The sequence below is a fragment of the Coregonus lavaretus genome (assembly GCF_964263955.1).
Source record: "Coregonus lavaretus genome assembly, chromosome: 18".
In the NCBI taxonomy this organism is placed as follows: Eukaryota; Metazoa; Chordata; class Actinopteri; order Salmoniformes; family Salmonidae; genus Coregonus; species Coregonus lavaretus.
The window spans coordinates 40421662-40439315 of NC_140005.1; the positions used below are offsets into that span (position 1 = coordinate 40421662).

The 17654-nt window shown below is 41.4% G+C and overlaps 1 protein-coding gene across 1 annotated transcript in view; it reads right to left on the reverse strand.

Moving 5' to 3' along the window:
- Positions 1-17654, reverse strand: part of sash1b (SAM and SH3 domain containing 1b) — a gene marked incomplete at its 5' end in the record, with an annotated part of 80322 nt that overhangs the window by 10838 nt on the left and 51830 nt on the right. The window contains 5 exons of the mRNA XM_084181500.1: positions 824-913; positions 1259-1299; positions 5894-5949; positions 6347-6397; positions 6674-6808. Of these exons, the coding sequence (XP_084037626.1) occupies positions 824-913; positions 1259-1299; positions 5894-5949; positions 6347-6397; positions 6674-6808 (373 nt within the window). The remainder of the gene's footprint in view (positions 1-823; positions 914-1258; positions 1300-5893; positions 5950-6346; positions 6398-6673; positions 6809-17654) is intronic.

Consider the following 17654-nt stretch of genomic DNA (forward strand, 5'->3'; position numbering starts at 1 on the left):
ACATCACCATGTGTAGATATTTGTAAATATGTACACTACCAGTCAAAAGTTTGGACACGCCTACTCATTCAAGGGGTTTTCTTTATTTTTACATTGTAGAATAATAGTGAAGACATCAAAACTATGAAATAACATATGGAATCATGTAGTAACCAAAAAAGTGTTAAACAAATCAAAATATATTTTACATTAGAGATTCTTCAACTAGCCACCCTTTGCTTTGATGACAGCTTTGCACACTCTTGGCATACTCTCAACCAGCTTATTATGCATCCCAAGTATTTCATATTTTTTTGTGGTCCACTTAAACGATTCCTGTAGATCGTGAGTTATTTATTTATTTTTCCTATTGCCATTGTTTTGTTTTTTTCCTACCTACATTTTATATCCTGAGATGTTTTAGTATTCTGAAAATATTTTTTACAAAGGGGTCATTGAGTTTTCAATATTGGTCAGGCATATCAGGAGATCATCTGCAAATAAGTTTAGTTTATATTCATGTTTACCAATACTGATATCTCAAGAGATTTCATCCTGCAAAAATGTCTAATAAATAAAGTACAGTTGGACAGATTTGATAGAAAGCCGCCGCCCCCAGCACATACCGTGTGGGATCGAATCCCAGTCCCAACTCTCTCCTATACACTATCCCCTCTACCAGTCTTTCCTTAATTTCAGTGCAGTCCCTTTCAATAAACACATGAAAAATACAAAATGCGATCCAAAAAAACAGATGCAGTGAAAATGGGACACAGCTCCCTGACTTGTGTGATCAGAAATATGTTGGGTAAAGTGGGAGGATATATCCAAAACAAAAACATACCTTTTGTGGTCTGCCGGACGACACCTTTCTGCGACTTCCTGAAATTCTGCCAGAAAGACTTGTTTTTCTGTCTCTTTCCATCCCAATTTCCTAAACAAGGAGATACAGTAAGGTTTAATAAACAAACAGATGAAATCCACACTGCCCCATACAATGGCTACCCCTAGCAAACTTTCAAAATATGTAGATGTTTTTTAAGTTACGCATATGTAGTTATTCCCAAAATGTAACACACATTAAATTGTGTCTCAATTGTGATAAAAGCAAAACTGTCCAAGTTCAATCTTCAAATTAAGTACTATTGTAGTAAATTTGTAGTCAGTCACAATAACAGTTGTGTTTGTAGTTACACACAATTTAAATGTCAAGTAATTACATGATATGGGACCAAGACCCATCAAACTACAGAACTGATGAGAACTAAATAAAACTTACCCACTGATCCATCCTCAGAACTTGATTTATGCACGGACAACCTAAAAATAAACCAAGATTGAATCAAAAACAAGACAGATGGCACAAACAAAAAAACACAATCCAAGAAACAGAAGATGCAGAGTCCGGTCACAGACATCATCATCTCACCTGTTTTCCAATGCAATTTTCTTCATTGTACTGCTTGTATCCTACTGTACCATCTTCGACAAAACACCCCTTTATCCACTGAGTTCTCTGTCCCTGTTCAAGAATTATAGACGCGTGCACTGTCCCTAACAAATATGCACTACCGTATCCCTCACAAACGTGCACTGTCCCTCGCGCCACTGGACCCGGCCAGTACAGTGCAGTGTTAGTGGAGGCCGTTCCCAGTAGTCAGTCCAGATGGGAAAACATCACGCTGTCAGTCTGCTGGACAGAGGTCAGATCACTGTGGCTATCTCAACAACAATAGAGGCTTTTCACACCCTGACTGCTTGAGTTTTACTGACTGCACTCACTTCAACACTACAGCTCTTCACGTGTCCTCAGCATTCCCCTCTCGCTCTCTCTTATATATTTTTCTTTCTCTCTCTCTATCGCTGTTCTGTCTCCCTCTCCAACTCTCTCACACTTGCTCTCTTTGTCTGTCTGTCTGTCTGTCTCCTCTCTCTCTCTCCCAATCGCTCTCTCCTCTGACATCAGCTGATAGTTGTTGCTGATGCTAGCGACTATTATTCCCCCACCAACACAGTTCTACAGGTGGCCACAAGAGGGCGCCTTGCCTAAAGTCACAGCAAGCCCAGTACTGTACAACCTTTCCCTCAGCAAGATTAGTAGAAATCAAGGCTCTTGTGTTCTGGTAGTTTATGAAGGGAACCAACTCTCAGAGGTGGTTACTCCAAACCAGCATACTGTATAAAGTCATGTTACTTTGAGGTGATTTGGCCTTACATTTTAGAGCATGCTAACAGGAGTTACTACTTCTCTCATTGTATTGCACTGGACAATGCTAAAGCTAAGGTGTAACTAGCCAAGTAACAAACTTCAATCTGGTGTCGCCGACACCCCACTGACTCAGTGTATAGTACTATATTATTACTCATGACCCAGATTCCTCCTTTCCTCCCTTATTTCTCTCACTAATTCTCCTGCGTTCACAATATGACCATCCATCCTTCCAAACACACAATAGGGGGAAGGAGAGGAAGTTTCCTGTTGGTATACTAGCACTTCATAAAGGTGGCTGGAGGTCATCAGGACAGGAAGTATGAAACACATTTCCTCACGCTGACTAGGTTTGCATCCCAAATGACACCCTATTGACCAGAGAGAGCCCTATGGCCCTTGGTCAAAAGAAGTGCACTAAATAGGGAATAGGGTGCCATTTGAGACTCACCCTATGGGGATAATGTATGAAAGGGAATGACTGTCCTACTGACTGTTCTGTCCTATGAGGGTCATTCTACAGAAGTGGTGGAAATTGGGGGCTGAATTGTTTAAAAAAATGTGTATCCTATTTATTACAACATATAGTATATGTCAGATAGACATATCTACTACTCACAAACTTTGTTTGTATTGCATATTTGAAATCCTGTCCTGAATTGGGGCAGCAGGTAGCTTAGTGGGTAAGAGCGTTGTGCCAGTAACCGAAAGGTCGCTGGTTCTAATCCCCGAGCCGACTAGGTGAAAAATCTGTCGATGTGCCCTTAAGCAAGGCACTTAACCCTAATTGCTCCTGTAAGTCGCTCTGGATAAGAGCGTCTGCTAAATGACTAAAATGTAAATGTAAATGAATTCCTTATCACCCCACTAAATTTGTCACTACCGAAACATAGTGAAAAAGCTGCAATAAAGGGAGAGCCATGCACAGTAGTGATCATTTTGATTAACATTCTATTACAGATTAATTTTAGAAATGTTATTTGCCTACAGCATTTACCAAATAGTGAAAATTACTTTTAAACTGATTTTCAAAACCTTAAAATGTAATTTAGAGAAAAATAGTCTCTATTTTTCTCTGTAAAATGTTCAATGTTGATTTTATGAATCTGAAACATATTGATTGAATTACTGAATTGCATCTAATTATGTTAGATTTTTTCATGGGTCACCTTTCCCATCTTTATTGTGGCAAAATAACAGGCGTTTCGGTGGTGACATTGTTTCGGTTGTGACCTGGCTTATACATTCTGAACTTAATTGCTTACTTAATTGATACCATATCGAATGGGGCACATGTGATTCACATAATTATCACAATCAATCAAATACGTGTCTTTCTGCCTTTTCACTCCAGCCCTCTTGCTCAGATAAATATTTTACTAATTTGACTTACTTTCCTGCTTCCTTTCTTTATCTTTCAGATATTCTTGATATTGCACAGGGTCCGTTTTTATACTCTCTGTCCTCTCTGACTGTCTGCTGTACATTTCGGCATGTTGGCACCTTATGGATGTCCCTGTCCTTCAATAACTCTAAAAATAATCAAAAATATAAATAATTATCTATGTGTTTAAATGTAGATGATCATTTCAGATGTGAAGAAACAAATGTAAAGAAATACACTGGACTAACAAGAGTCAGTCATAAGCTAGGTTTCCATCCAATTGGCGACAGATTTTAAAGCAAATATTCTAAAATCTGCATAAAAACAATATGCGCATTTTTCCACCATAGCTGTGTTTCCATCAAATTGACTTGTTGAGGATAAAAGGATGTGTGTGATGACATAATGCACATAAAAACACCTTTTGCGGTTAAATCCCCATGTACCGAATATTAAAAACAAGCAACTTCCTTCAAACTGCATGCAGAGACATCAAAAATGGTATCCACGAGTTCATCTGACTCGGGGGAAGTAGATTGAACTTTTATTTATTAGGATCCCCATTAGTGATAGCTAGTCTTACTGGGGTCCGACATATAACGAAAAATACATTACAGACAAAATACTTTTCGATTTGCATACATTTGAAAAACATTAACATGTAGTGTGTGTGAGCATCTATCAGTTAGACATACATGTCAGTACATACACACAACAAGTAGGTCACATGGGGGAGAGGCGTGGTGCCGTGAGGTGTTGCTTTATTTGTTTTTTGAAACCAGGTTTGCTGTTCACTTGCGCTATATAAGATGTAAGGGAGTTCCATGCACTCATGGCTCTGTATAATACTGTACGTTTCCTTGAATTTGTTCTGGACCTGGGGACTGTGAAAAGACCCCTGGTGGCATGTGTGGTGGGGTAAGTGTGTGTGTCAGTGCTGTGTGTAAGTTGACTATGCAAACTATTTGGAATTTCCAACACAATGTTTCTTAAATAAAAGGGCTTCATTGCCAAAATCCTGAAGCATCCATTTAATGAATCCCCATAGTGAGCATATGCCTGGCTAGCTATAATTTGTATCAGATGTACATCCCAGAAAACATATATCTTAGTCCCAAAACCGTACTTTACATATTTCTTGAAATATTAGATATTCGGTGGTGACACTTCTTAAAAATACATTAAGATTTGCTCACTCATTTTCTCCAAAATGTTTGCAGATATACTACTCACCATGTGGCCATGCTGTAGAGGGGTGCAATCCCATCACCTGGTGATATTTGTATGGGTGTGGCTTAAGTCACATTGATTCTACAGTCTTAATGTGTGTGTTTCGGTAGTGATGTCAAAAGGTGGGCCAGCATTTTTTTTTTTTTTTTTTACACATGATAAAAAATATACAAAACTACTTAATAGATCAGTATCTTTCAATGTAATAATATAACATCAAAAAGAAAGGAGGACCAAGGCACTCTTCATATAATTCATTAAAATGCCTTTATTAGTATGGCATGTTCAATAGAAATACGTTTTTTTTTTTTTTATCCGATGCGTTTCGGCTGCATGGCCTTCGTCAGGGAGTCTCTGACGAAGGACATGCAGCCGAAACGCGTCGGATTAAAAAAATAAAACGTATTTCTATTGAACATGCCATACTAATAAAGGCATTTTAATGAATTATATGAAGAGTGCCTTGGTCCTCCTTTCTTTTTGATGACCAATTCACCCCTTTGACCAAAGAGCACCTTCTGTCTACCAACATTTACTATTGTGTACCTTAGTAGCGCTTCCCTTCCTCCTCTTTCTACTAGTAATAATATAACAATTCAAGATGTTCTTTTGAAATAAGATCTAAAATCATGATTTGTTTTATTTTCAAACACGATGTTTAGGAATCAGGGTGTGGGACAGCCACCTCAATAGAAATAGGTGTATAAACGAGGACTTTGTACTATATTCATTTAACATTATGTTTGTTATTGCCTTGGAATGAATTAGAACATATCATGATGGAAGTTTGGAGACTTAACAATTTTAGTTTCTTTGGGGTGGGACAGCAATTTACATCACTTCTGTAGAGTCGCCCAAATACCTCCCAGGAGTTCAACAATTTATAGAAAGACATAACTAATTTTACTAGGACATGAAGACAATGCATGAGAGTGCTATGACTGTCCTACTTCACTGATCGACAACACCAATTTAACTACATACAGCATAAGGACATCACAATAATACCCACAATACACTCCACACAAAGGGGAGACAATACCATGGTTGACTATAGAATAGTAACAGCTTCAGTATCTCTATGGTCTTACCTTCGCTCTGTCTCAGGAGTGGACATAGCGCTACTGCTACTCAGCCCAAGCGATTCCTGTAGAGAACAGAATACTGCAGTCAGACAGACATGCAGGCAGGCAATGGAAACTGACAAACTAAGAGGAACCACAATCTAGCACACTGGCAGGCAGATTGGTTTGGAACTCTTAATGTGTATGTCATTGGTCTCGGTTGCATAAAAAAAATAAAAAAAAGTTATTTCCAGACACATTATAACAGTATATATTACAAATAACAAGGCCAGAGTTTCCATTAGACAGTGAAATGTGAATTTGTGATCAAGGAAAACCAAGATGTTATAATGCTACAGGGCTGTGATCTGGTTCATAGCAGCTCTGTGATGTCTGCGGGATTAGGGCTTAGGAAATCCCTCCTCCCAGAGGGTTAACATACAATAGGGTCAAAAACAAGAGAGAGAATAGGAGACTCACCTGGATCTGTGAGCGAAGTTGCAGTGATGTGGGCACTTTGTCAACCTTTTCCTGAAACACACAGAGGCAAATTAAAGGAGTGACAACATCTGATTTAATCAGCAATTCAAAACATAAATATCTTGATAAATTAAAAGGCCAAAATTGTAACATTTGTCACCCTAAACTCTCACACATTAGAGGATTTAAATGTAAACCACATTTCCAAAGGCTTCCTCCACATCATTTTAATTAGAATGAAGTCTGTGCAAAGAGGGTATCCACAGATGGAAAAAAACATTTTATGCAAATTCTTTATCACACTGAACATATAATATATGTTCGTACCATCTCTGGTTCTGCATCTTGTACAACTTTGCGTTTGCAGATCTCCTCCATTCTGTCTTGGACTTCAGTGAGAGAAGTGCTGTAATACTCTGAGTACTCCTGAGCCAAGTCCTCAAAGGTTCCCAACGAGCCATCCTAAAACAGAGAAGACATAATCCGTAAGAACAGAGATGAAGACCTCCCTCACCACATAGTAAGGATCTACATGTTACGGAGAGTCAGCACAAGCCATCACATTACATTAGACCCACATCCAGTGCATACAGTACAACAGAAAAACAGAAGACAAGTCAACAGACCATTGTTTTACAACATCAACATCAGAAGCCTTAGGAATGTGCAGTGGTAGAGAACCAGCGGAGTGCGTTTGTGACCAGCGGCCAGACCGAATGTGTGTGTGTGTGTGTGTCTGAGCTACTGTCCTTGCCTCTCCCCTGTAGCCCATGACCCCTACACACTTCCAGACCTCCTCAGCTGTGACCCCAGAGGCATAGCGAGGGGGGAGAAGCATCGTGTGACGCAGCTACAGTTCTCTTTGACCTCACCACAGTCAACAGGATCAACTTGAGTCGCTGTAGTACATAGACACAGCTCAGTGTACCATAAATAACCAGGAACAGTAGAGGTGCCTTTTCCTCGACAGAAACCCAGGACCTCCAGACCTACACATGACTCCGCAGAGACTTCCTACTATTGTGTTCCTTAGTGCCCTTTGTTGTATTGGCTGAAGAAAAAGAAGATCGGAAACATTTCAGGACTTTTGCACACTCATCTCCTGCAAATGTCTTCAAAGTATTGCTGAGGATTTTAATCTCCCAAAAGGGATTTATAAAATTTATAATATAGTGATATTGGTTCCCTGTCCTACAGAGCCAGGCTGAAACCATTTAAGGTCAGGCACCACAGGCTGAAATTACATTTTTGCACCTACCTATCCATTTTGAGATTTGTTGGTATTTTGGTCCATTAATATGAGTATTTTCAAAAAGTAAACCTAATAATGTAAAAAGATCATAAAAGGTATCTTTTCTTTAGTTAATCATACTACCGTCATCACCATTTTAATGAATTTTAACCACCTTAAAATGGACACGCATCAATCATTTCAAAGCTCACTACATTGAATTACACATAATTTCAAAGCCCATTTCATAGAGAATGTTAAAAAGTGGACTACATTTAGTAACCTACTTGAAGACATGGTGATTGGGTCTAAATAGGCTTTTGGTCAGACTCTTCCCAAACACCAACTCATTTTTCTCAGCTTCAGAAGCATCTGCATTCACCAAATGGTGTGTGGTTCTCCTTAGATATATTATCCAGACTTTCCCAGAGGGAATTGTTGATATGTTGTACATTTTGCATTCTACATAACATTTGATTTGGAAAAATGCACCAAAGTTTTTAGTATTTTACAGATACAAAAATGTATGTATCCACAATCTGCTCTGGACAAGTCCAGTCCTGGAGTGTTTTAACAAAATTTGGCTCATCGCCAAGTAAGCCATTTTAGAGAATTTGGCAGTACGTCCAACCGGCCTCACAATCGCAGACCACGTGTAACCACGCCAGCCCAGGACCTCCACAATCAGCTTCTTCACCTGTGAGATCGTCTGAGACCAGAACCCCGGACAGCTGATGAAACTGTGGGTTTGCACAACCGAATAATTTCTGCACAAACTGTCAGAAACCGTCTCAGGGAAGCTCGTCTTGCGTGCTCATCATCCTCACCAGGGTCGTGACCTGACTGCAGTTTGGCGTCGTAATCGACTTCAGTGGGCAAATGCTCACCTTTGATGGCCAATGGCACGCTACAGAAGTGTGCTCTTCACGGATTAATCCTGGTTTCAACTGTACCGGGCAGATGGCAGACAACGTGTATGGCATTGTGTGGGCGAGGCATAAGCTAAGGACAACGAACACAATTGCATTTCATCTATGGCAATTTGAATGCACAGAGTGACCATGAGGAGATCCTGAGGCCCATTGTCGTGCCATTCATCTGCCACCATCGCCTCATGTTTCAGCATGATAATGCACGGCCCCATGTCGATCTGTACACAATTCCCGGAAGCCGAAAATGTCCCAGTTCTTCCATGGCCTGATACTCACCAGTCATGTCAACCATTGAGCATGTTTGGGATGCTCTGGATCGATGTGTACGCAGTGTGTTCCAGTTCCCACCAATATCCAGCAACTTCGCACAGCCATTGAAGAGGAGTGGGACAACATTACACAGGCTACAATCAACAGCCTAATCAACTCTATGCGAAGGAGATTTGCCTCATGCAGCACGACACATGGTGGTCACACCATGACTGACTGATTTCCATATGAACTGTAACTCGTTATGTTTACACTGCATAACAGGGACTAGGAGATGGCATCATGGATAGAGATGAGGCTGCTGAAACACATTTTGATATCCCCATATCAGTACTGCCCTTCCTTCCAAATGGCACCCTATTCCCTTAATATATGCACTACTTTTAACCTGGGCCCACAGGGTGCTGGTCAAAAGTAGTGCACTATATAGGGAATAGAGTGCCATTTGGGACATCCCTGGTGTTTAATTGAACTGATTTAGACATTCTTCTTCACCACAAACTGCTTATCAGTGAGAAAAACACTCAAGGTTACAACTTGCTTATCTGGCCAATGTTTGATATCATACTTCTCTTCGAGGAAAACACGTGACTAAACATGGTTTCCAGCTTGCTCTGCAAAAATCATAAGAATGCACAGCTGACAAGCTGCTGTTACAGACCTGTGCATGTGTGTCTCTGTGTGTGTGTGAATGCTGCTGTACGAAACACTAAAAACTCGTATTACTAGTTTAAGAAGGGCACATCAGCCAATTGAGACAAAAGAGTTTAAACTTTACATGCACTGTCAACTGTGGGACCTTATATAGACCGGTGTGCTTCTTTCTAAATCATGTCCAAACAATTGAATTGGCCACAGGTGGACTCTAATAAAGTGTAGTGATATCTCAAGGATGGGCAACGGAAATTGGATGCACCTGAGCAAAGGGGTGTGAATACTTATATAAATTAGATATTTCAAACATTTCTAAAAACATGCTTTGACATTGTCTTTATAAGGTATTGTGTGTAGATGGGTGAGAAAAAAACATATTTTGAATTCAAGCTATAACACAACAAAATGTGGAATAAGTCAAGGGGTATGAATACTTTCTGAAGGCACTGTATTGCGATTCGATAACGCGATTTGATGTTCCAAACATAATGCTCACCATATGCCTGATGCAGAGGGACAAGAGAGCCATGAGAAAATTTGTTTTGATCAGTCATGGAAATAAAAGTGCTGAAAACAAATTGGCTCCCTATTTAAAAAGATGAGAACAAGCTAGGAAGGAAAAATACTGGAGTTTTGGTGCAGGTAAAGCCATCTAGCATGGAAATTATATTGCGTTAGTCAAAACGATACGATATATCGTCAAATTATATCCCGATATGTAACTATCTACGTGAGAATGCTATTCATTTACTACAGCTCAGCGTTCAACACCATAGTGCCCTCAAAGCTCATCACTAAGCTAAGGACCCTGGGACTAAACACCTCCCTCTGCAACTGGAACCTGGACTTCCTGATGGGACACCCCCAGGTGGTAAGGGTAGGTAACAACACATCTGCCACGCTTATCCAACAGTGGGCCCCTCAGGGGTGCGTGCTCAGTCCCCTCCTGTACTCCCTGTTCACCCCATGACTACATGGCCAAGCACGACTCCAACACCATCATTAAGTTTGCCAACGACACAACAGTGGTAGGCCTGATCACCGATAACGATGAGGCAGCCTATAGAGAGGTGGTCAGAGACCTGGCAGTGTGGTGCCAGGATAACAACCTCTCCCTCAACGTGATCAAGACAAAGGAAATGATCGTGGACTACAGGAAAAGGAGGGCCAAGCACGCCCCCATTCTCATCAACGAGGTTGTAGTGGAGCAGGTACAGACTTTCAAGTTCCTTGGTGTCCACATCACCAACGCCTAGTCCCCCTCAGGAGACTGAAAAGATTTGGCATGGGTCCTCAGATCCTCAAAAGGTTATACAGCTGCACCATCGAGAGCATCCTGACTGGTTGCATCACCGCCTGGTATGGCAACTGCTCGGCCTCCGACCGCAAGGCACTACAGAGGGTAGAGCGTACGGCCCAGTAAATCACTGGGCCCAAGCTTCCTGCCATCCAGGATCTCTATACCAGGCGGTGTCAGAGAAAGGCCCTGAAAATTGCCAAAGACTCCAGCCACCCTAGTCATAGACTGTTCTCTCTGCTACCGCAAGGCAAGCGGTATCGGAGCGCCAAGTCTAGGTCCAAAAAGGCTTCTTAACAGCTTCTACCCCCAAGCCATAAGACTCCTGAACAGCTAATCAAATGTCTACCTGGACTATTTGCATTGACACCCCCCCCCACCTACATGTACCTAATACCTCAATTACCTCGACTAACCTGTGCCCCCGCACATTGACTCTGTACCGGTACCGCCTGTATTTAGCCTCATTACTGTTATTTTATTGTTGCTCTTTAATTATTAGTTATTTTTCAATTTATTTTTTACTTCAGTTTATTTTAGTAAATACTTTATTAAAACGTATTTTTCTTAAAACTGCATTATTGGTTAAGGGCTTGTAAGTAAGCATTTCACTGTCAGGTCTACACCTGTTGTATTCGGCACGTGACACATAACATTTGATTTAATTTGATTTACATGTAGGCCTACATTGAACACCACACCTGTAGGCTGAATGATAGAACAGCTATTTCATGTTAAAATGTTAAGGGATGCATTTTCTCCATTGTTTTTGATGGTAGGCCACTCTGGTAGGCATACATTATGATCAAATAGCCACACTAGCCTACTTGGTCACTGTTAAAACTAACCTAAAGCAGGTCCAGCCTCAGTGTTCACTGTAAATGCGCGCTGGAAGTTGCACAGAATTTTCACAACGTTCAAGTTTGCGCTCATCAGACCTGCTCAGTGCCTAATTGTTTTTGAGGGAACATTGCTCCACACCCACCTTGACAAAGGGAATACCTATGAGTCGTTACATGTCATTTCAGCAAGCCATGTCACCCACCATCTCAAATTGTTCTGAAATGGTTTCAGTAGTTAGAAACGGGTAAGATTGCTAATTGATTGCACCTAAATTGGGGCCATTTTAATTTATATGATTCAGATAATATTCAATAAATATAGTACCCAACATCAGATTTGGACCAAACCTTTTCCTACCAATGAGTAAGACATGAGGAATCACAAACCTCATGCCAATCCCACCCCAACAACCAGTATACAGTATAAATTATCTATGTTTGACAAATAGTTTGAAGCTGTTATACAGCTTGACCATTGAGAGCATATTGACTGTAAGGCAACTGCAAAGCACCCGACCGCAAGGCGCTACAGAGAGTGATGAGTACGGCCCAGTACATCACTGGGGCCGAGCTCCCTGCCATCCAGGACATCTATACCAGGCGGTGTCAGAAGAAGACCCCAATAAATGGTCAAAGACTCAAACCACCCAAACCATAGCCTGTTCTCTCTGCTACCGCACGGCAAGCAGTACCAGTGCACCCAAGTCTGAAACCAACAAGACCCTGAACAGCTTCTACCCCCAAGCCATAAGACTGCTAAACAAGACTGCTAAATAACTAATCAAATGGCTACCCGGACTACCTGCATCAACCCTTTTTTTAACTAACTCTCTTGCACTGACTATGCACACACAAAAGGACTCTACCCACACACTCACACATACTTACACTGACACCCCAACACACACACTACATACTGTATGCCCACACGCACATAACGTGCACGCACATGCATACTGACACCACACACACACACACACACAATTTCACACTCTCCACATACGCTGCTGCTACTGCTACTGTCTATTATCTATCCTGTTGCCTAGTCACTTTAACCCTAGCTATATGTACATAGCTACCTCAATTACCTCGTACCCCTGCACATCGACTAGGTACTGGTACTCTCTGTATATAGCCATGTTATTTTTATTAGTTGTTATTCACTGTGTATTTATTCCTCGTATCACTATTTAACTTTTTAAAATCTTTAACTCTGCATTGTTGGAAAAGGACACAAGTAAGCATTTCACCGTTGGTCTACGACGGTTGTTTTTGAAGCATGTGACAAACACAATTTTATTTGATATCTCTGAAAAATGGTGAGTAGCAGCGCATTTATGAGCGCATTCAATGCAGATTAGGGGACGGATATAGGCTACTGAATATAGCCTATTCACGTCGCAGTTAGAGCGGTTATTGTTTCCTCTCGCATGTTAGAAGACCAAAGTGAAAGTAATATGAAGATTGGGACACACAAGTGATGCTTCATGATAATCGAACTCCGATTCGAACTATAGCTCAAAACGCCGTTAGATTTAGACAAATACATTTCAAAATATTACAATGTTTATGAAATCTTATGAATTCATTTAAAAAGGGTATGCATCCCTCACCACTACTCCCTTGTGTGTATGTAAATGTGTCTACACTCTGCCCCAACCTTAGATCTCTAAACGGGCCTCCCGAGTGGCGCAGTGGTCTAAGGCACTGCATCGCAGTGCTAACTGTGCCACTAGAGATCCTTATTTCTTATTTGTTTGCATGTTTGTCACACTTAAATGTTTCAGATCAAACAAATTTAAATATTAGTCAAAGATAACACAAGTAAACACAAAAATGCAGTTTTGAAATGAAGGTTGTTATTATTAAGGGAAAACAAAATCCAAACTCACATGGCCCTGTGTGAAAAAGTGATTGCCCCCTACAACCTAATAACTGGTTGGGCCACCCTTAGCAGCAACAACTGCAATCAAGTGTTTGCGATAACTTGCAATGAGTCTTTTACAGCGCTGTGGAGGAATTTTGGCCCACTCATCTTTGTAGAATTGTTGTAATTCAGCCACATTGGAGGGTTTTCGAGCATGAACTGCCTTTTTAAGGTCATGCCACAGCATCTTAATAGGATTCAGGTCAGGACTTTGACTAGGCCACTCCAAAGTCTTCATTTAGTTTTTCTTCAGCCATTCAGAGGTGGACTTGCTGGTGTGTTTTGGATCATTGTCCTGCTGCAGAACCCAAGTTCGCTTCAGCTTGAGGTCACGAACTGATGGCCGGACATTCTCCTTCAGGATTCTTTGGTAGTCCACATAGTATTTTCCCAAAGGTCTTGGGGATCATCAAGATGTTTTCTGGCAAAAATGAGACAAGCCTTAATGTTCTTTTTGCTCAGCAGTGGTTTTCGTCTTGGAACTCTGCCATGCAGGCCATTTTTGCCCAGTCTCTTTCTTATGGACACTGATCTTAACTGAGGCAAGTGAGGCCTGCAGCTCTTTGGATGTTGTTGTGGGGTCTTTTGTGACCTCTTGGATGAGTCGTCGCTGCACTCTTGGGGTAATTTTGGTCGGTCGGCCACACCTGGGAAGGTTCATCACTGTTCCATGTTTTCGCCATTTGTGGATAATGGCTCTCACTGTGGTTCGCTGGAGTCCCAACGCTTTAGAAATGGCTTTATGACCTTTTCCAGACTGATGGATCTCAATTACTTTCTTTCTCATTTGTTCCTGAATTTCTTTGGATCTCAGCATGATGTCTAGCTTTTGAGGAACTTTTGGTCTACTTCACTTTGTCAGGCAGGTCCTATTTAATTGATTCCTTGATTAAGAACAGGTGTGGCAGTAATCAGGCCTGGGTGTGGCTAGAGGAATTGAACTCAGGTGTGATAAACCACAGTTGAGTTGTGTTATAACAGGGGGGGGGGGCAAACACTTTTTCACACAGGGCCATGTAGGTTTGGATTTTGTTTTCCCTTAATAATAACAACCTTCATTTCAAAACTGCATTTTGTGTTTACTTGTGTTATCTTTGACTAATATTTAAATTTGTTTGATGATCTGAAACATTTAAGTGTGACAAACATGCAAACAAATAACAAATCAGGAAGGGGGCAAACACTTTTTCACACCACTGTATCTTATTGACAAACCTCAAGTATTTTTCCTTCATAGCTTGTTCGCCATCTTTCTAAATAGGGAGCTAATTTGTTTTCAACACTTTTATTTCCATGACTGATAAAAATGTGTTCTCATGGCTCTCTCTTGTACAGTGCCTTGCAAAAGTATTCACCCCCCTTGGCGCTTTTCCTATTTTGTTGCCTTACAACCTGGAATTAAAATGGATTTTGGGGGGGTTTGTATCATTTACACAAACATGCCTACCACTTTGAAGATGCAAAATATTTTTTGGGGTGAAACAAACAAGAAATAAGACAAAAAAAAACAGAAAACTTGAGCATGCATAACTATTCACCCCCCCAAAGTCAATACTTTGTAGAGCCACCTTTAGCAGCAATTACAGCTGCAAGTCTCTTGGGGTATGTCTCTATAAGCTTGGCACATCTAGCCACTGGGATTTTTGCCCATTCTTCAAGGCAAAACTGCTCCAGCTCCTTCAAGTTGGATGGGTTCCGCTGGTGTACAGCAATCTTTAAGTCATACCACAGATTCTCAATTGGATTGAGGTCTGGGCTTTGACTAGGCCATTCCAAGACATTTAAAATGTTTCCCCTTAAACCACTCAAGTGTTGCTTTAGTCTCAAATCTCTGGAAAACTGAAACAGGTTTCCCTCAAGAATTTCCCTGCATTTAGCGCCATCCATCATTCCTTCAATTCTGACCAGTTTCCCAGTCCCTGCCGATTAAAAACATCCCCACAGCATGATGCTGCCACCACCATGCTTCACTGTGTGGATGGTGTTCTCGGGGTGATGAGAGGTGTTGGGTTTGCGCCAGACATAGCGTTTTCCTTGATGGCCAAAAAGCTCAATTTTAGTCTCATCTGACCAGAGTACCTTCTTCCATATGTTTGGGGAGTCTCCGACATGCCTTTTGGCGAACACCAAACGTGTTTGCTTATTTTTTTCTTTAAGCAATGGCTTTTTTCTGGCCACTCTTCCGTAAAGCCCAGCTCTGTGGAGTGTATGGCTTAAAGTGGTCCTATGGACAGATATTCCAATCTCCTCTGTGGAGCTTTGCAGCTCCTTCAGGGTTATCTTTGGTCTCTTTGTTGCCTCTGATTAATGCCCTCCTTGCCTGGTCCATGAGTTTTGGTGGACGGCCCTTCTTGGCAGGTTTGTTGTGGTGCCATATTCTTTCAATTTTTTTTATAATAGATTTAATGGTGCTCCGTGGGATGTTCAAAGTTTCTAATATTTTTTTTATAACCCAACCCTGATCTGTACTTCTCCACAACTTTGTCCCTGACCTGTTTGGAGAGCTCCTTGAATTTTCATGGTGCCGCTTGCTTGGTGGTGCCCCTTGCTTAGTGGTGTTGCAGACTCTGGAGCCTTTCAGAACAGGTGTATACAGTGAGGGAAAAAAGTATTTGATCCCCTGCTGATTTTGTACGTTTGCCCACTGACAAAGAAATGATCAGTCTATAATTTTAATGGTAGGTTTATTTGAACAGTGAGAGACAGAATAACAACAAAAAAATCCAGAAAAACACATGTCAAAAATGTTATGAATTGATTTGCATTTTAATGAGGGAAATAAGTATTTGAAAGATTTCTGGCTCCCAGGTGTCTTTTATACAGGTAACGAGCTGAGATTAGGAGCACACTTTTAAAGGGAGTGCTCCTAATCTCAGCATGTTACCTGTATAAAAGACACCTGTCCACAGAAGCAATCAATCAATCAGATTCCAAACTCTCCACCATGGCCAAGACCAAAGAGCTCTCCAAGGATGTCAGGGACAAGATTGTAGACCTACACAAGGCTGGAAAGGGCTACAAGACCATCGCCAAGCAGCTTGGTGTGAAGCTGACAACAGTTGGAGCGATTATTCGCAAATGGAATATACACAAAAGAACTGTCAATCTCCCTCGGCTTGGGGCTCCATGCAAGATCTCACCTCGTGGAGTTGCAATGATCATGAGAACGGTGAGTAATCAGCCCAGAACTTCACGGGAGGATCTTGTCAATGATCTCAAGGCAGCTGGGACCATAGTCGCCAAGAAAACAATTGGAAACACACTACGCCGTGAAGGACTGAAATCCTGCAGCGCCCGCAAGGTCCCCCTGCTCAAGAAAGCACATATACAGGCCCGTCTGAAGTTTGCCAATGAACATCTGAATGATTCAGAGGAGAACTGGGTGAAAGTGTTGTGGTCAGATGAGACCAAAATTGAGCTCTTTGGCATCAACTCAACTCGCCGTGTTTGGAGGAGGAGGAATGCTGCCTATGACCCCAAGAATACCATCCCCACCGTCAAACATGGAGGTGGAAACATTATGCTTTGGGGGTGTTTTTCTGCTAAGGGGACAGGACAACTTCACCGCATCAAAGGGACGATGGACGGCGCAATGTACCGTCAAATCTTGGGTGAGAACCTCCTTCCCTCAGCCAGGGCATTGAAAATGGGTCGTGGATGGGTATTCCAGCATGACAATGACCCAAAACACACGGCCAAGGCAACAAAGGAGTGGCTCAAGAAGCAGCACATTAAGGTCCTGGAGTGGCCTAGCCAGTCTCCAGACCTTAATCCCATAGAAAATCTGTGGAGGGAGCTGAAGGTTCTGAAAGGTTGGCTGAAAGTTCCCAAATGTCAGCCTCGAAACCTTAATGACTTGGAGAAGATCTGCAAAGAGGAGTGGAACAAAATCCCTCCTGAGATGTGTGCACACCTGGTGGCCAACTACAAGAAACGTCTGACCTCTGATTGCCAACAAGGGTTTTGCCACCAAGTACTAAGTCATGTTTTTCAGAGGGGTCAAATGCTTATTTCCCTCATTAAAATGCAAATCAATTCAATTTTGACATGGGTTTTTCAGGATTTTTTTGTTGTTATTCTGTCTCTCACTGTTCAAATAAACCTACCATTAAAATTATAGACTGATCATGTCTTTGTTAGTGGGCAAACGTACAA